Genomic DNA, 20,561 nt, shown 5'->3' with positions numbered 1-20,561 from the left:
ATGCATGCAGTGAATGCTGCAGCACCCCTGCTCTGCATGTGACTTTTAAGAGAAACTGGAATGGTACTGCTTACACACCATCAATTTAATCAGCCTTATACAGTATATTAAAGATGCCTGGGATAACCTCACTGTGGAAAGGCAGCCAACTATGCACTTACAAATGTGAGAGAAGCCTTATATAAATAACATGAACACACACAAACACTCATATGTACATGTATATGTATATATATATAACAGGGCTGTCAATCAATTCAAATATTAATTAATAGCAAATTATTCTCACATTTTTATTTGTTCTAAATGTACCTTAAATTAATACTGTTCACGTTTTTAATCAACTACTCTAAATTTACTCTAATCAACATGGGCATGGATAAATAAAAGTTTATGCAAATGCATATTAATTATTAGTAAAACCAAACAACAAAAAGCATGAAGAGAAAATATTCTTGTAAATGTTTTATGTTTGATGGTGTTTTAAATTACATAAATCATTTAATTGTTTAATTTAATGTGTGCTTCATGGCAGATTTTGGTGCTTGATTTGACTCAATAAAACAAATGTTTAGTGATAAAAAATAATTTTTGGTGGAGTTAATAAAAAAAAAAAATCTGAGTAAAGAAAGGACATCATGAATAAATGTGTGTTGAGTTAAAGGTTTTAATTTTGCCCCTTTCATATTTATTTAATAATATTTTTTATTAAAAATAGAAATGCACGCTGCATTAAGTATGCGTTACTTAAATTTGTGCCGTTAAAAAGAATTTGCGTAACTCGTTATTAACGTGTTAATTTTGACAGCCCGTATATAAACACATACACAACTTGAGGAATTTCTTTTGGAATTGAATTTGGAATTTCTGCCTACAGAATGTTATGTTAAGAAGCATGGCCTTCAACCCTCCCCAGCCTATAAAGTCTCAATGCAAGGGCAGCCATCCAGTCTTCTGCTATAAGACATAATAACATAATAAACACCACATGTGCTTTGTTATACAAAATCAACCCATCATGTACATTTGAAATATAAATTTGAATCTGAAAACAACTTTACTACTCAATCAGTCCTAACTCTTTTCCATAGTTTCTTAATATGAATCAAGCAAACATTTTGAGTTTTTTGAAATAGGTATCAATATTTAAACCTATACATTTGAAATTGCCTGGAGTGACATTTCTTAACATTTGCAACCATGACAGAGGTACAGCTTTAAGTGAAGTATCACCTTAGTGATTCCTAATGTATCATGATTTTCAGCTTTGAATTGGCCACTAATATCCTGATAATATGCTTTCTATCAATGCAAGTGTGCATAAAGTGTGGCCTTGAGCAGGTTTTACATTCATGTGGAAATTGCACATGCCATACCAGAGATGGCAACATGGAGCAATGAATGGTTACAGAGGTGGGAAGAGAAGGCAACAGCTGTATATGTTTTTTTGACACCTCAATTATTATACTATCCTTCTACATGGTGGGAAAAAGACTGCTTAATCAGGGTATGACCTCTTTTTTGTGGTAAGATCAAAATAAATTGAACAGAGTATGTAGAAAAGTAGTGTAATTCTCAGTATAGAATAATTTTTATCATATCACAATTCTTTGTTTAAAGATAACAACTGGGTAGTTTTGCTAAAACTGCTCGAGCATTGCACTTACTATGAAAACTGTTTTAAAAACTGAATTTGGTTGCCATTTAATTATCTGCAAAAAAATTCACCTTATAGCAAACACATTCATAATTCACAATTCATAGATAGCAAAAAATATGACAACATGTCTCTTTGAACCTGTCTCCAAAAGAAAAGCATGCACAATATGTGTCAGATGTCATTGGCAGCCCCAGAGGAACCAGGTCTCATAACTTGGCAAAAGCTTAATAAAAAAACTAATACAAGACTAATACACCCCTGAGGAAATAATTTGTCAGTGGGTGTGCCCAATGGACGATTCCATCAAAATCAATGTGGCAGCTAAGCTGTTTTTCAAACGGAATAAGCTCTGTCTTGTTCAAACAGCTCCTGCGCAAAAAGGCAGTGAAAAGCAACAGAGGAAACCTTGTGGGTCCCAATAAATTATCGTTTTAATTAATGTAACATCTTTACCACAATGAAGACCACTTTACGTTATAAAATAACAATGGCAAAGAAAATAAGCTAAAAAAAATGTCGTTTGGGAGAAAAGGGAGATCTGTCAGCTCACTCTTTATCAAATAACCCATTCTGAGAATATTGATATTGAATCACCTGCTTTCCACAGAAACCAGGCTTTAGAGCATTTCAAAGAAACTGTTATTAAGATTTTTTCCTTCCTGATTCCTAAAGAATAATGTATTGCAGACCCTTTTGATCAATTCCACGTTATCTGTGTAAAGCTGCACTGAGACAAAGCCATTGTTAAAAGTGCTATACAAATCAAAATGAATTCAGTTAAATTCTATTATATCTGCTCATACAGTTAATGCGGTGTGTGCAAACACAATTGATACTCTTTGTAAAAATATAAACACATTTTGACCATTACAATGACCAGGATAAAGCCATTACTGACGTAAGAAGGTCACAGAAAATGCATCACGTCCTATATGCTCCAATTTTAATCAATATATAATTTCTCAACCTACAAAACGTCATATCTGACTGCCCACCTCTGGCAGTAATAAACAATGAACCCCTAAGACTTTCTGTTGCACTTGGGCCTTGCACTTGCTCCAATTGTAAACCATCAATAAACCAAAGAATATAATAATACATCATAAGTGGCAACACATAAGATGAATACAAAAATGGACTAATAACTGAGGTACAAATAGCATATGTAGATAGATCTGAATGAACAAACCATAGACTCTATTTCAGAGACACAGCAGAAGAATGTCATGACTCATTATAGTCTAGCAAAATAAAAATATTGAGGACAATAGATCAAGGAAGACAAGTAGATTAGTCACTCCTTCAAGCGCTGCCACAATTATATGACAGGAAGTTCAGGACTTTCAGGTTCAAGATACCAGATCCAATGGACTTAGAAGACAGCTTAGGTATGACATAACATATGATTAGAGTTTTCTGGATCAGTGTTCAGACTGAATAACTGGATACAAAGTGGGTCAATGAATGCTCAGAAGAGTAAGGTTAAAAAATTCAGAGTTTTAGTCCTCTTGACAAGCATTGGAGGTTATGAAATAGCAATTTAACAATGTAAATGTTGTCCTACACTGATTTATCATTTCTGATGTGACTATGAACGTTCACCTTCCAAAAGGGGTGGATAAATCAATAACTTGGGTTATAGCCATTGATTTTGGACTCGCTTGCTTGACCAGATTGTAGGGGTCGCACTGCTAGCAAAGCAATAAACACTCCGGCAGCATTCGGTAGAATAAGATGTATACCGAGGACAAAGAGAATCACAGAACAACTAAAACCAGCCATTAGTAGGCAAAACCAAGACTGGGGGTTGTAACTGTGAAGTCAGAAAGGAGAATAGTTTAATAGCTTTTGATGAAAAATGTGGCTACAATTGATTTTTGACCTACAGTGAGATCACAGACAAACAAACGAGATCACTCTACAAACGAGATCACTCTACAAACAAGATCACTCTACAAACGAGATCACTCTACAAACAAGATCACTCTACAAACGAGATCACTCTACAAATGAGAGCACACAAAAAAACAAATAGTCAGCAAGCTCACTAGGAGATGAGGACATCAAACCTACACTGTACAAATGTGTTAGCCAACACCAGTAGCTCAACCACCAAAATCAGGGGCAGGATGAAAGGCTTAGCAATACGGAGAGTGAGTAACTAATGAGAGAGTACACAATTACTCACCAGCACATAGCGACATGGCGCCAGGTTCACAGGAAGAGGGCTCATAGCCGGCAGGTAGAACTGTTAGTGTCAGGACACACCAGTCAGAGCATTTACGATGAAACCCAGCAAAGAAAATCTAGTCCAGAAGGATGAGGTAACAACAAGCCGAGAGGAAAAAATAATCCAGAAGAAAAGTATAGTAAAAAATTAACCACCAAAAAATCGGGAAAGTAATCCAGAAAGAGTATTCATTTGTAAATATGTCCAATATGACAAGCAGTCCCAGGTGAATAATGTAGTCCAGTGAATATAAAAAGAACTTGCACTAGAATAAAGGTAAAAAGTGGTATACTGTTGACCAAAAACCAGGTCTGTAAAATAAACAATTTCTGTTTATACATGTCTTTTTAAAAGGTGACACCCGTTCATCCATCTAACCACCGAAAAAGGGAAAGTCAGAGCACTCTATTACTAATCACATGGAAACCTCCATAAATCAATCAATGCATTCTGCTTCAGGCAATGTTCCAGGGTTTGCACACCTTGTGTTCAACAGTAGAAGGCAGAGGAAGTAGAGCAAGGGCTACACTGACCACATAATTAAGTCCATAGACAGAAGGTGAGAAGTGGATAATTTATAGCCATTTTGGATTGTAGGTTACTTCTAAGATTTTAGCTTAGCCTGTTTTTAAGGAAATATTGTCCCCATGTGAAAGTCTTTGAAATATGTGGGTTCAATCAGAACCCTGATGATAGCAGAATGAATGCAAAGTGCCTAGTGTCTATGCAAATGTTCAATGCCTTGCCTTTTAAATGATTGTTCAGCAGTCAGCTGAATGGTACTTTAAGACCAGTTTGTTGGCATGTTATGATTATATCATTTCTGGCCATGATTTGAGCAAAGCTCTGGTGATGTGGCGTTTGTAAATGCAAAACTCCTGGGAGAAAGTTACATTCAAAATGTACATTTAAACTTAGCTGAAAAAAATACATTTAAAATCCCTAAAACTCCTATTGTGACAGGCGAAGTCTGTCAGTACAAAGTATTAAAACACATAACTGGTGATATCAGCAGCAGGGTTGGGAATCCATTAGCAATGTTTTTGTATGAGCCGTGGAGTACAATCACCCTTAGGAACTCCAAAGCACTTGAACAACTGACAGAAAATGACAGAATTGGCTCGTTTAATTATAAGCAAGTTATGAATTAGCTTGTTACTTACTGCTTTGGACGTGAACGGTGCTTGTGCTGTTGCTACTCCCACTGTCATTCTCCACTACACACATGTAATTCCCAGAGTCCTGCAGCCGAGCACTAGAAATCTGGACCTTGGAGTTTTTCCTGCAACAAAGAGATACAAGAGTCATTGAACTTTACTGTGCCTCTGGATTGCCTGAACCCAACAACATGGACGTCAGTCTCAAAGCTAGTAACAGCAGATTAGCGTTCCAAACAGTGCTGTTAGGCAAAGATTCAAAAGGATTATAGTGTGAAGCTTTATATTACGGATGACTCTTAAATGGCTGCAATCCAGTCTGCAGTAAATTTAACGGCAAACATGACCAATAATGTGTTATGATGTGAATCACTTTATAAGGCAGCACCCGGGCTCTGCATGTAATCTGATCCATTGTATATTTCCTTACCAATAAAAGGGGCTTTCTTGTACCGTGCCCCAAAACAATTGGTGTATATTCTCTAAGATTCTTGTGTAACCTTTGGAATCAAAAACATCACATACACACATGATTGCTAATTGCACACTTACTTCCTGTCTTTGATCCTGACTTGTTTGCTCTTTTTCAGAATAGTGCCATCTTTGTACCACTTATAGGACAGTGGCGGTTTACCCGAGGCCTCACACTTCACTGTTATGCGAGCACCTTCCGTTACCACCACAGGGCTCCGCAAAGGCTTTATTGTAGGAGCTCCTAGAAAAAGGATAAGAACAAGTCTGTTAGATTGAGACACATGCTTGCTTCGTGTTAGTGCTAACATGCTGTTTCATGGATCATTTATTACACATGGCAATACGGAGACGTCTGTGTGCCTTAATTGAAGCAAGTCAGACAATTCTGGTCATCTGACCAGAGGGTTTCACCAGACACACTGGCAGCATGCAGCTGTTTGTTTTTGTAGGGTTTTTTTCTTAGTACCAATTATAAGATTTTGATTAAATTTAATTCTGTAAAAAATACAGAATATTGGGCATATGGAAGACTTAGCCCATGCATGTGAACATTCATACCTATAGTACACAAACACAGAGAAAAACAGTATCAAATTTTCTAGATATTATTTCTGTTTCAAGAAAGTAGCAATCAATGTTAAAATATTATGTCATGTTAAATATTATGATATTTTTTCTTGAATAAATGAATTAGATGATTAAAGCTAGCAAAGACCCACAGTGTAATGGAACACTTAAAAGACTCTGTGATAAGAAGCACACTGCCCAGCGTTCTCACTGCGTGTAGGGGAGAACAAAATCCTGATTGATTATACTAATGCTTCTCGCATTAATTGTAAACAGGGAGTAGATTTTGGCCTTCAACATGTCTGCAGCTATTACATGAAAGAGAAACAGTGAGGCAGCTGGGAGAACTCAAACCAACATCAAACATTAGAGCTTAGATAACACCCACAGTCATACGCACGCTAGAAAAAAGACGAGGCTAAGCAGTGGTCAGACACAAAGATCGGCCAGAAAGACGCAAAAGTAGGGCGAGGATGTTTCATCAGTCAGCCCTGCATTCGAATGGGACATTCGTATAGGGACGTGTTAAGTCAAGAGTGACTGTGTAGAAGGACGGGTAAAGAGTAGGTTAAGCAGATGAAGACCAGCAGTATTGACAGTGCTAAGAGCAGAGAAAGCTAATTACTCCCTAAGGGGGTAAGAAGCAATGAAGTGGCCATGATTTCAGGGTGAAATTGTCAAAATGAGAATTTTTTGTTAAATCTTTACAATAACAGTACATACAGTACAGACCAAAAGTTTGGACACACCTTCTCATTCAAAGAGTTTTCTTTATTTTCATGACTATGAAAATTGTAGAGTCACACTGAAGGCATCAAAACTAATTAACACGTGGAATTATATACATAACAAAAAAGTGTGAAACAACTGAAAATATGTCATATTGTAGGTTCTTCAAAGTAGCCACCTTTTGCTTAGATTACTGCTTTGCACACTCTTGGCATTCTCTTGATGCCTACTTTGAAGAACCTACAATATGACATATTTTCAGTTCACTTTTTTGTTATGTATATAATTCCACATGTGTTAATTCATAGATTTACATGTAATTAAGGTAGCAGTTGTGTACATGTGACTCATGGTGTAGTTAAGGTTAGTTCTTTATTAGTATATGCTTAAACTCATCATTAGTTCATAATAAAGTAAAATTTAATTTACATATTAGTACATGCTTATTTACAGTACAGACCAAAAGTTTGGACACACCTTGTGTGTCCAAACTTTTGGTCTGTACTGTATATATATTATATATACAGTACAGACCAAAAGTTTATATATATTATATATACAGTACAGACCAAAAGTTTGGACACACCTGCTCATTCATAGAGTTTTCTTTATTTTCATGACTATGAAAATTGTAGAGTTACACTGAAGGCAACAAAACCATGTTTATTAATTATTAATTCTATTAATTAACAGTATAGGCTAAGCTAAATGTGAATTTAAAGTGCACTATTTTCAATACATTACAAACACCAATGTATGGTGCTGAATTATCCTCTTAATGGAACGCACAAAGGCACAATAATAAACACCTCTTTTCATCTGATTATTCATACCTTTCTAATCAAATCTACCCACCGCGAGTGGTTACAGTGGCCTGCGCCCCTCTCCTGCTGTACTGTGGCTATTCTGCAGACTGGTTTATTGTGTCAGTACAAGTCTCCTGTCTTTATATCATAATGAACAGTGTATACATAAGCACAGCAGCTCTGCTCTTTAACTTCTTGACAAAGTATATGACTTAACTCATCATTAGTTTATAATAAAGTAACATTTAGTTTGCATATTAGTACATGCTTATTTTCCCTGGTGGTCTAGTGGTTAGGATGCGGCGCTCTCACTGCTGCGGCCCGGGTTCGATCCCTGGTCAGGGAACCAACCCCAGCCACTCTTAGTGCTGGTCCCAAGCCCAAATAAATGGGGAGGGTTGCGTTAGGAAGGGCATCCAGTGTAAAAACGTGCCAAATCAAACATGCGGATGATCCGCTGTGGCGACCCCTAATGGGAGAAGCCGAAAGAAAGTTTATTAATACATGCTTATTTATGTACTGTTATTGTAAAGTGTTTCTGAATTTTATTTCTTCTTTTTTTTACGATTAACATATGCAGCTACTTTCTAATAACCAGCTTTCCCCTCTGCCTTTGGATATATGTTGTTTGGATCTACAAAAGTTTAATATCACTTTTGCTGTATAATATTATAAGATTAAGAAAAGAAAAAGCAAAATCTGTTAACTGTATTTAAAGCTATTTTGTGACTTAGCTAGCTAGCTAATTTGAAGGGAAGAAACTTTTCCTTTAGCTATTCAAAAGTGAAATCCTCCACCGTTCGAAACTCTTGAATACATATAAAATGTGTCTCGTGTTATAGGCTAGGAAGCACAAGCACAATCACATAAAATAGGACGGATACAATTAGTGGTTATTTTAGTCATTTAAAGGATGTTGCTGAGGTAGACAAAGTCTGGTATACTATTGTACAACATGGTGTCAGATTCTTTACTGCCAGTGTTGTAAATGTAGCAGTGATATTTTTCCTTCTCAGATTCCCAGTGACATTTTCAAGTGACAAAACCTACGCCTCTCTTAAAAAAAAAAGTAAAAAGCCAAGCTAGCAGCTCAATTTTTTTTTTTTCACATTGTTAACACTTCCGAGAATCCAGTAGACGCACAAAGGCTTGCAGTTTGCTTGTGCACAATGAAAGCTGAGGCTGGCTTTAGTTGTCATAGATAAATCTGCAGTGTTCTTGAAAGGAATATACTGGTGTTTTTGATCTATTCTTCTTCATCCTCCACATCTGTAGCACTAATACACAAATGCAATTTTTCGAACATGTCTACCTGGATGGAAAAAAGAGCTATAAACTTGTTGGATTCAAATTTGTATTATTGTAGAGTTTAAAGGGTAATTGTCAAATTTGGTGACTATACAATGCAAATTCTAGAAGGGAAACTACAGACAAAACTATTACATTGGAAATTTTTGTCTTTGAGCCAATCATGAGAAAATGTCTTACTAAAACAAAAAAAATAAAAAAAGTTGTGTATGTACTAATGTGTAATCAACAGTAAAAACCAAAATCTGTGTTTATTTTTATATTTTATTATTAAATATTTGATTATTTGCCACTACCTTTAAAATGTTGTTTAGCATAGTTTAATACTACACACAACCCGTGTAAAAAACAGTTGACTGGCAAATGTGTCATTTATCAGATGTTTTTATTCTAAACTAAACTTCATATTTAGTTCATATGTAAAGGTACAACCCCAGAATGCACCTGAGCAGTTGAGGGTTAAAGGACATGCACAAAGGTCCATCACTGGGATTTAAACTGACAACCTTGTAGGCACTTTACAAATTACTCACCCGGAGAACCAAAGATAAAGACTTAATTTAACTTTAATATTTTTGCTCGATTTCAATTGTTCTGCAGTAAGGGTTAAAAAAAATCTGAAATCGGTTCAATTTACTGCTTAAAGAACTCGTGTTCCTGATTTGCCCATGGGAGTTTTTAAATAAAACTTCTTCAAATAATAGAAATATTAATTAAAAGAAATGATAAAACATCTAATTATGACTGAAATATTTCTATATAGCTTTCACTCCTGAGCCTGTTTCCTCTTTCAGTACCGAGGCGTGACGCTGGTGCATGTGTGCACTACCAGTGTGCGTGTGTGTTGTAGATCAACGGGCAGAAGCAGCTCACAGGTCACATATTTCACCAGCCCTTTTACACAACCATCACACTTTATGAGACACATGACATGATCTCTCTGTGGCCCTGCCCATAATTTAAAAATGACTCTGAAATGCATAGCCTCAGGGGCAGTGCCAAGATTCAGTCTAAACTCTTTAAATCACCTTGGAAAATGGTGGGAAAAAGAGAAAAATTCCAAAGCCACTCCGTGTTACAGCACTTCATGCTCAGATGCATCATTAAGTGCTGCCAATTTCTGCTGTTCGCCAGCACTCTCCTGCTGTTCGCAAGAACTCTTCGACAACGAGCTTGCTGTTGCATTCTGAGAATGTGCGCTGATGCAATTTTTGCTCAAGTGCGCACAGCGAAGGAAGTCGTTCGGAGGGAAAAGAAAAAAAAATTGGTTTTGACAGCAATTGAATGCTCCGAACAATACTGTTCTAGTGTTTTAGATTTGGTAGCACAGAAGAGCCATTTTTTTCCACACAAACAAGGCAAAACAATAGATGGAAGCTAAAAGATCTGCTGAATGTAATGGTACATCTTTTCTACTGATAGTCACCAGTGAATGTTTGGAGAATGATGACGCTCTGCCATTTTGCCATGTGGCCGGTCCTCAGGGTCGATCTGTGCTTCTTTAAAAATGCGAACCAAATCGCTAATGACATGTCTGCTTAAACACTTTTAAAAACCCTTTATTATCGTCAATGATTCAAAGGTATAAATCATCTTAATGATTTGTATTATATGCATATATGGTGTGGGGAACATATTAGTACATTATGAACAATAGTCATTAAAAATATGCTGTTTCCTTTTTAGAGTGCATATGTTCATTTAACTAAAGTGTGCATATGCATAAAGCAATAATAGGCAGTGTCACTTGGTCAGCATACATTAAACAATGGGAGAAAAGCGCTGCATTTAATATTTTCTAGTTCGTGTTTTACACAAGATTTCATAATTTTACTTTAGCTTTGAATCATGTTCAATGATTATGGACCATGATTCTACTCAGGCTTCAGGTTGAATGTTTTAAAGGCACTGTTGTACTCATTCATCGGTAAAGTCATTCATTTCGCTGCATTGTTTTTCTTACACAAAAGAGTAAATACAGGGGAAAAACTAATATCCGATGTACTGTAGAACAGTACATGAAAGTGATCTGTGTGTTTTGGCATGCAGCACAGATTCGTTTAGGGATGTGGGCTAGCCTGGATTGTTTCACGTACCGCACGTCAATGTCAATCACCTTCTACTACAAACCCACTAGTAAAGTTTGAGAACAATGATAGATTTAGACCGTCAAAAACATGTTGCCTTTAACATCTTGCGTCTTTTGACGTTGGCATTACAAAGCTATAAGTTAGGGGAAAATCACCCCACACCGCATTACTCAAATATATTAGTGTTAAATTCAATAAATGCCCTCAGGCTTTCCAGTACCTTGGAGACCTCTAACCAGTTGTGAGTCCTTTGCACGTTCTTACACACATTGCTAAATTAGGGCCAGATGGGTTCAACAAAGACAAAAACACAATGCTGGAAAAGCCGCAATAAATGAAATATTACCAGAATATTATAAGAATGTTATAAATTAAGTACCACATACTTTCCATGATGCAAATATCAGAGTAGAAACAACCAATAAAACAAACCAAGAACATGAGATTGGCAAATTGCTAATCAAATTCATCATGATCAAAGTCTTTTCTTCTTGTGCCCATTGCAAGCGTTTCACATCAAGACATTTTATGACGTCTCAAATTCACAGTCTTGGCTTAGTGGCCTTTACAGGCCACTAACAATTACAGACCATCTACTATTCAGACCATTCTTTGACATTTACTAGAATAAGCATTTATATAAAAAACAAAGAAATGGCAGGTAGTGGAATCTTACACAGGTAAGCTGTAAATGCAAAGGATGATGAATAACAGAAGCGTAGCTACGCATCCAAACCATTTAGAATGAGGACTCAGGGCTTGAAAGAAGGAAGGATCATAACAGATATCCCAAAAACATCACAACCTTCAAATCTGCAGCAGATCCTGATCACACATACAAAATCTTATTTAAGCCATAGCTGTCACAAATTTCTCCAACATTCCCTTTTTCTCTCTAGGTTTATGGGCCGATGAGTGAATCATCAAGATTTCCTACTCTCTGAGTTTGACATCAAGCAAGTTAAATTTAGTGCGATATAAAAGAATTTGATGCTAAGAAGCAATACATGTGACAGGGTTAACCTTAGCCTCCAAAGGAAAAAACGCTGAGTCTCCTAGCCATTCTTTTCTTCCTGACTTTGCTTTTGTTTCCAGTAGACAAAGCAGAGGAGATTAGCGTTGCATGAAGACGGATCCAGGCGTGAAAGCTGCACGAGTTACTAAATGTGGCTCCTCGCACACCCCTGTGTTAGATTACAGTTGCGTGTAAAGACAATACAGTGCACAACATATAAGAAGGAAATAACAGGAAAAGTGCGGTGAATAATAAAAGCACTTTATCAGGGAGGTCACGCGAAGCAGGGCCTCGGGGCTACAGAGCAAAAAGAAAACCTCCCACAAGGGGAGATGAGCTCGGAAATGAATGGGGGGTGGTGGGGGGAAGAGGGGGGACAGGCATGAGACAATACTATACTATGCCTTTACGATTCACTTAGCTAATGCGGGTATCTTGGATCAAAGTAAGTGTTCAGAGGACTAATGATGCTTTCTCGAGGGGCCTGTGTTTCTACACTTCAGTAGTTGTACACAAGTATGGGGTTACACAATAGATTATTTTTTGGTTAATTGTTATTGCAATACAGGTATTTGTAATACTGATATTACAAAAGGATTTAATGTACATGATGTCTCTCAAACTAAATGTTGTTGTGCAACTAATTTGACTAATCGCAGAAAAGTCCTAGAGGGTGTGTTAATAGATTATGGCAATTTCATGATTTAAATTTTTTCAAATCAAAATAATGCAATTTGATGATTAAAATTTATTTATTTTTTTATCAAAATAAAACTTGATCTCTAACCACGTAGCAACTGGCCCAAAAATGTCATCTAACACAGAAGAGCCTCTAGTGTGTGTCACAGAGTATGTGAGAGTTCTGAAGAAATTATGGCCGAGAATTTCTTTTCCTGCATGACCCCGAGGTCAGACTGCAGTGACAAGCCGAGGCTTGCAGAACCCTAGACAGCCGTTGAGAGCGACTGCACAAGCATGTTGCACTCCATTAGCTGTTAAAGAGCTTCTCAGAGAAAAGCATCCATTCAAACACTAATCACAGTGACAATGTAAAAGTAGGTTTACAGTTTACAGCTGAACTGCTGCAAGGGCTGCAGATGCCCAGCACCGCATCCTCCTTCAGATAGATGAACCAGTATTAGCTCTTGGCAAGTGACAAAGAAGAAATTCTCACAGGCTCAGCAACACAAGTACTAATTAAGACACCAAACACAGGAATCAACTGTAAAAGTCATAAAAGCAACTTGGCAAAGCCGCTTGAAGAGGGAGCGTTCAGACTGAGGCTCGCACGGCAAACGCACACTTGTGCACAGTTACAAACACAGGCCAAAGAGGCCAGATGTGCCGCTACACGTTGCCGCTTAGGAAGTCCTGCGGTGTGACAAAAGCAAGCAGCAAGCTTTGACAAGATGAGGTGTGAGATTTCTTCCCCTTGAGTCTTACACACCCCTCCCTTGTTGGCAGCACACGCACAAACATGAATACATACACACACACACACACACACACACACACACACACACACACTCACACCTTTCTTTACCTTGAACAAGATCACCGTTTTTTTCCTTGCGCTCCTTTTTACCTCTTCTCCTTCCATTCCTCTCCTTCTTTACTTCTTCGCCTTCTTCCCTTCTTCCCTCTGACATGATTCGTAAAAAAGTGTAAATCCACTTGGGGACAGGGACAGAATTGGGCAGCAGTGAGACCCAGAGATAGTCCTAAGGGGAAGCGTGTGGCAGGCGTGCTTAAGACTCTGAACTTGTCTGAGCACTCGTGCCCTATATACACTCGGTCCCATCAGGCAGGGAAACACCTACTTGTGACAGAGAGAGAATACAGGAAAGAGAAGGCAGTAAGAGAGAGAGAGAGAGAGAGAGAGAGAGAGAGAGAGAGAGAGAGAGAGAGAGAGAGAGAGAGAGAGGGGGCTGAGTAAAGAGAAGAGAAGGAGAAGGGGAGGGATAGAAGGAGAAGGAGGGAGCAATGGGAGGTATTTCCCATTGCTGTCAGACAATTAACTGTTCCCTGACTGAAAGCTTCACGTAAGCATGATGAGTCCTGAGGCTGGTGCTCATAAGCCAAAGAACCCATAGGGGCTCAGCTCAGTGCTGCTTACCTGCCCTTCTGGGCCTTCCCCCTGATCTCAGGTCAGAGGTCAGAAGTCACATTTCTGGTGCCCTCAGTGTTCAAGGTATGATTCTGTCCTATGTTCAGATACCTAAAGCATTCCTATTTAAAAGAAATTAGAACCTCTTGCAAACTCCTGACCAAACCAATATAAAAAAAATCTCCTCAAGGAAATGTACTTTATGATGGTGCAGAAAAAGTCAGAATAAGCATAAAGAAGGTCTATTTAGATCTTCTGATTAGCTGTGACAAAATAAAAAGCCTCTGTGATGGGTCAGGGCCACATCCCATTCTTTGACCTCTTCTTCTCATGCTTGTTCACTTGATTTCCCCTTCCTCCTTCCCCCACACTTCGCTTTGTGTTCATCTCCCACCCTTTACTGTAAACGAGTCCCAGCGTGTCCCTGCTAGTAGTGTTGTGAGCAGACTTTGGAGCAAAATCATACACATGCACAGAGCTTACTGTTACCCTGCACATACACTGTCAAGGCCAGTATTTGCCTAAAATACAGACAAGTCAACCTGGTATAAAAGAATGAGAAAGATAGCATTTTAGGAAATGCTGTGGCTACAAGTAATCGAGAAGTAAAATAAAATATATTTGCTCTCAAAAAGATGCCATCAATATTGTTCATTTGAAAAAAATACATAAAATCTCATTGTAACTATGAAATCTATTTTAAACATTGTGGAAATTACTAGCTGACACATTACTATCGTGATCTATCGAGTGTCTGTAAATGTATGTAACTCATACAGTATATATGATCTAATAAATGAAGCAATGTGTGTGTCTTTGTGTATTGGTTGTTTGTATTACTGATGATTTAATGTTCCAGGAAATAAGAGCAGTGGCCAAGGAACTGTATTTGGTGCACTCGCTTGCTTGTAAAGATCTAGTGGAGTGCTGTTTTTGTCATGTTTGCATTAATGGACCAAATGACAAATGAGCAGGAATGTGTTCTTAATAAACTGTCTCTTAATAAAAAGTCTTTATGTGCTATTAGGACAAAGACAAAATCTTTCCAACACTTAAACATGGAAACCCAAGACTGTTCCATCATCCCAATGCCTCTGTGCACAAAGCTAGGTTTAAATGGGTTGGATTAGGAGATCTTGAGTGGCCTGAGCTATAAACCCAATCTGACACCTTGGGGATGAATTAAAGTGCTGACTGCACCCCAGGCCACCTCACTTCACCCTGTATAAGTACCTGAATGAGTACAAATCTCCACAAGCAGACTCCAAAATCTGGTGGAACATTTTCTGAGAAGAATGGAGGTTATTATAATGGCAAATGGGGATTAAATGTTGGATGGGTTTTGAAAAAAATTACATACCGATCTTATGGTCAGGTGTCCACAAACTTTTGTTTATATAGTAAAATATTAATAATGGTATATTAATACCGAGCAAATTAAAAAAAAAAAATTAATTTAAGGAAAGGCATGGAAAGGAAAGGAAAGGAAAGGAAAGGAAAGGAAAGGAAAGGAAAGGAAAGAAAAATTACTTAATGTGTCTACAATATTGCACACAACCAATGTGACTAAAACCTCTACCAAAGTCTAGTCGTGTTTGGAGTACATTTATGCTTGACAAACCAATGTTTTATGGTAATTAAAATAATGACTCACAGATCAGTCCTTTAAGCAAGGCCTTGTATCTACTACACAATGGGTTGTATCTATTAAAGACTACATCTTATTCACACACCTGCAACCTATGAGGCAAGTGCTTGATCCAGATAAGCACAAAATGGCTGTTGGCCCAAGGGCCACAGGGCTTAAATCCCTCTGATGGGCCCCAGTATTGTTGTGCCCTTAAGCAAAGCATCTCCGTTCAGATAAGAACACAAGATAGTGGACCATAACAGTCTTTGCATAAGGGCTTCCTTTAACGAACCTCTATCAAGATGTGCCTATGTGCTGAAGATTTGCCCGATTACAATGTCTCTACTAACGCCATGATGTCATTCCGTAAACTCACGCTATCACAGCAGAGCAAAGACATGTACCGCTGTCATTTGGTAGAAATGTGTTACTGAAGACTTTTCATTAATTCCTTTGAGGCAAAAAATTCCTAATTGCGACAAGGATGGTCTGGTTTCGTTCGAACACCTACACGGAGACAGAAACTACAAAACAAATATACAAAAAGAGGGAGGGACAGCTAAAGAGGAAAAGTATCATAATGTTACTTATGAGTCATGATTATGTGGTATCGGGAGCCTGTCTTGGGCCAGCTCTGCCCTCTGCCATCACTTGGAACTTGTGAGTGTGTGTGTGTGGAGGAAGGTCATGTCCCAGCAGGTCAGGCCAATTAGCGGAATACCCTACTCCAACAACTTCAAAGGCCACCTTGCAGCTAAACAGTGTGTGGCGGTTGTGTTTTGTAAAAATGTATATTTCTGTGCATGAGTAAATGTGTCCAACAGCTTCCTCACACCGAGCAAATCTGTCTGGGGTAATGACAGATCTGCAGCAACTCCGGGTGTGGGTCATAGAACACCCTTCCCACACTGCCAAGCAAGACGTGGCTTGTTATCTGCTCACACTCGTAGCTTTGGCACCATCGAGTGTGAGCGTGCGTGTGTGTGTGTGTGTGTGTGGATGAATGCGTGCGTGCATGTGTAGTCGGTAAGATAAAAAAAAGGTAAGTCACTGGAGTTCATTCATGTAAATTGAGGAGACCCAGTTATAGAACTGCACAGACATATGTGGACACGTTGGCATATGTTAAAGGAAATTGGCAGAGGCAAGGACACAGAGAGGGAAAAAAGATAGAGGGAGAAATGTTGTGATAAACAGAGACGTGTTGCAATAGGCTGGCATGCTTAATTGCAGAATCACAACATGGGAGCAACAACAGGGTGTGCCTGTTTCATTTTCCATGCTGAACTGCACTCTAGCTCCGAGGGCCATGACAGAACAAGCTGAAAACGTTTGCCAGAAAGGGGATCACCTTTCATTCTGTAAAGGAAAAAAGACTGGAAAAATAATGTTAAAAACGATGGGATATACAGTTGTGTTTGGTATAATACTATTTTGTACAAATGATAGAATAAAGATGAGCGGTATAATACTATAGAGAGCAGATTAAAGATCAATTAAATCGTACTATAAAGTTCAGAGGAAAGATGAGTGGTACAAAACTATGTAGAACAGAGGAAATATGAGTGGTACAGTACTATGTGGTACAGAAAAAAGATAAGTGGTACAGTATTATGTAGAACAGAAGATAGATGGGTGTTACAGTACTATGTAGTACAGGAAATAGATGAGTGGTACAGTACTATGTGGTACAGAAGATAGATGAGTGGTACAGTAGATACATAAGTGGTACAGTACTATGCAGTACAGTATTTAGATAAGTGGTGCAGTACTATGTAATACAGAGGATAGATGAGTGGTACAATATTATGTAGTATAGAAAAAATATGAGTGGTACAGTACTATGTAGTACAGTATTTAGATGAGTGGTGCAGTACTATGTAATACAGAGGATAGATGAGTGGTACAATATTATGTAGTATAAAAAAAATACGAGTAGTACAGTACTGTGTAGTACAAAGGATAGATGAGTGGTACACTATTATGTAGTACAGAGAGAAGATGAGTGGTACAGTATTATGTAATACAGAGGATAGATGAGTGGTACAATATTATGTAGTATAAAAAAATATGAGTGGTACAGTACTATGTAGTACAAAGGATAGATGAGTGGTACAGTATTATGTAGTACAGAGGGAAGATGAGTGGTACAGTATTATGTAGTACAGAGGATAGATGAATGGTACATTTCTATGTGGTACAAAAAGATGTGTGGTACTGTACTATGTAGTACAGATGATAGATAAGTAATACAGCAATATGTAGTACAGAGGATAGATGAATGGTACAGTACTATGTGGTACAGAAAAAATATATGAGTGGTACAGTATTATGTGGAACAGAAGATAGATGAGTGATACATTACTATGTAGTACAGAGGATAGATTAGGGGTACAGTACTATGTGGTAGAGAAGATAGATGAGTGGTACAGTAATATGTGGTACAGAAGAAAGATGAGTGGTACAGTAGATAAATTAATGGTACAATACTATGTAGTACATAAGATAGATGAGTGGTACAGTACTTTGTAGTACAGTAGATAGATAAGTGGTACAAAACTATGTGGTGAAGAAGATATATAAGTGGTACAGTACCATGTAGTACAGTATATGGATGAGTGGAACTGTACTATCTGGTACATAAGATAGATGATTGAAAAAGTATTAGATAGTATAGAAGAAAGATAAGTGGCACAGTACTATGTAAAAGAGAGGATAGATGAGTGATACAGTACTATGTAGTACAGAGGATAGATGAGCGGTACAGTACTATGTGGTACAGAGGAAAGATGAGTGATACATTACTATGTAGTACAAAGAATAGATGAGTGGTACAATATTATGTAGAACAGAAGACAGATGAGTAATACAGTACTGTGTAGTACAGAGGATAGATGAGTGGTACATTATTATGTAGTACATAGGATAGATGAGTGATACAGTATTGTGTAGTACAGATGATAGATTAATGGTACAGTACTATGGGGTACAGAAAAAAAGATAAGTGGTACAGAACAGTATTATGTAGAACAGAAGATAGATGAGTGATACAGTACTATGTAGTACAGAGGATAGATGAGGGGTACAGTACTATGTGGTACAGAAAATAGATGAGTGGTACATAGCTAAATAGGTGGTACAGTACTATGTAGTACAGTAGATAGATAAGTGGTACAGTACTATGTAGTACAGAGGATAGATGAGTGATACAGTACTATGTATTTCAGAGGATAGATTAATGGCACAGACCTATGTAGTACAGAAAATAGACGAGTGGTACAGTACTATGTAGTACATAGATAGATGAGTGGTACAGTACTTTGTAGTACAGAAAATAGATGTGTGATACAGTATTATGTAGTATAGAAGAAAGATGAGTGGTACAGTACTATATAGTAAAGTAGATAGATAAGTGGTACAGTACTATGTAGTACAGACGATAGATGAGTGATACAGTACTATGTATTTTAGAGGATAGATTAATGGCACAGACCTATGTGGTACAGAAAAAAGATGAGTGGTACAGTATTATGTAGAACATAAGGTAGATGAGGGGTACAGTACTATGTAGTACAGAAAATAGATGAGTGATACAGTATTATGTAGTATAGAAGAAAGATGAGTGGTACAGTACTATGTAGTACATTAGATAGATGAGTGGTACAGTACTACATAGTACAGAGGATAGATGAGGGGTACAGTACTTTGTAGTACAGAAAATAGATGTGTGATACAGTATTATGTAGTATAGAAGAAGGATGAGTGGTACAGTACTATGTAGTACAATAGATAGATGAGTGGTACAGTACTATATAGTAAAGTAGATAGATAAGTGGTACAGTACTATGTAGTACAGAGGATAGATGAGTGGTACAATATTTTGTAGAACAGAAGATTGATGCGTGATTCAGTACCGTGTAGTACAAAGGATAGATCAGTGGTACAGTATTATGTAGTACAGAGGATAGATGAGTGATACAGTACTATGTAGTACAGAGGATAGATGAGTGGTACAGTACTATGTGGTACAGAAAAAAGATGAGTGGTACAGTAATATGTGGTACAGAAGAAAGATGAGTGGTACAGTAGATAAATGAGTGGTACAATACTATGTAGTACATAAGATAGATGAGTGGTACTGTACTTTGTAGTACAGTAGATAGACAAGTGGTACAAAACTATGTGGTGAAGAAGATAGATAAGTGGTACAGTACCATGTAGTACAGTATATGGATAAGTGGAACTGTACTTATATTATGTAGAACAGAAGATAGATGAGTAATACATTACTATGTAGTACATTAGATAGATGAGTGGTACAGTACTATGTAGTACAGTATATAAATGAGTGGTACAGTACTATGTAGTAAGAAGATAGATTAGTGGAACAGTACTATCTGGTACAGAAGATAGATAAGTAAAACAGTATTATATAGTACAAAGGGAAGATGATTGGTATAGTATTATGTTGTACAGAAGATAGATGAGTGCTACAGTATTATGTAGTACCAAAGAGAGATGAATGGAACTGTACAACAAAAAGAAAAAGGTATGTGGAGCTCTATAATAGAATACAGAATATAAATGAGTGGTATAGTACTATGCTGTACAAAGGAAACGTTTAGGACAGAGCTAACTATTAAAAAAGAAAGATGAATAAAACTGTACTGCAGAGTAACAAAAAAGATGAGTCCTTTGTATACAAGGTAGATAGGTAGAGCAGTACTAGAGTACAGAATAAAAAAGAGTGGTACATTGAACAATACAATGTCGAACAGGAAAGATGGG

At 37.5% G+C, this 20,561-nt stretch overlaps 1 protein-coding gene across 7 annotated transcripts in view; it reads right to left on the bottom strand.

Moving 5' to 3' along the window:
* The window catches only part of nrg2a (neuregulin 2a), a 95,877-nt gene that overhangs the window by 36,475 nt on the left and 38,841 nt on the right, over positions 1-20,561 (bottom strand). For 6 of the 7 annotated variants that reach the window (XM_046867568.1, XM_046867572.1, XM_046867570.1 and 3 more), the window contains exons 2-3: positions 5,600-5,762; positions 5,054-5,172 (exon numbers count right to left, since the gene is read on the bottom strand). In XM_046867568.1, the coding sequence (XP_046723524.1) occupies positions 5,054-5,172; positions 5,600-5,762 (282 nt within the window). Of the gene's footprint in view, positions 1-5,053; positions 5,173-5,599; positions 5,763-13,579; positions 13,878-20,561 lie in introns of those variants that run through there. The other variant, XM_046867574.1, reaches the window with a different exon arrangement.

Source organism: Silurus meridionalis, chromosome 15, assembly GCF_014805685.1.
Source record: "Silurus meridionalis isolate SWU-2019-XX chromosome 15, ASM1480568v1, whole genome shotgun sequence".
Classification (NCBI taxonomy): domain Eukaryota; kingdom Metazoa; phylum Chordata; class Actinopteri; order Siluriformes; family Siluridae; genus Silurus; species Silurus meridionalis.
Note: the sequence above shows the minus strand (reverse complement) of the source record. Positions and strands in the feature narration are given on the sequence as shown.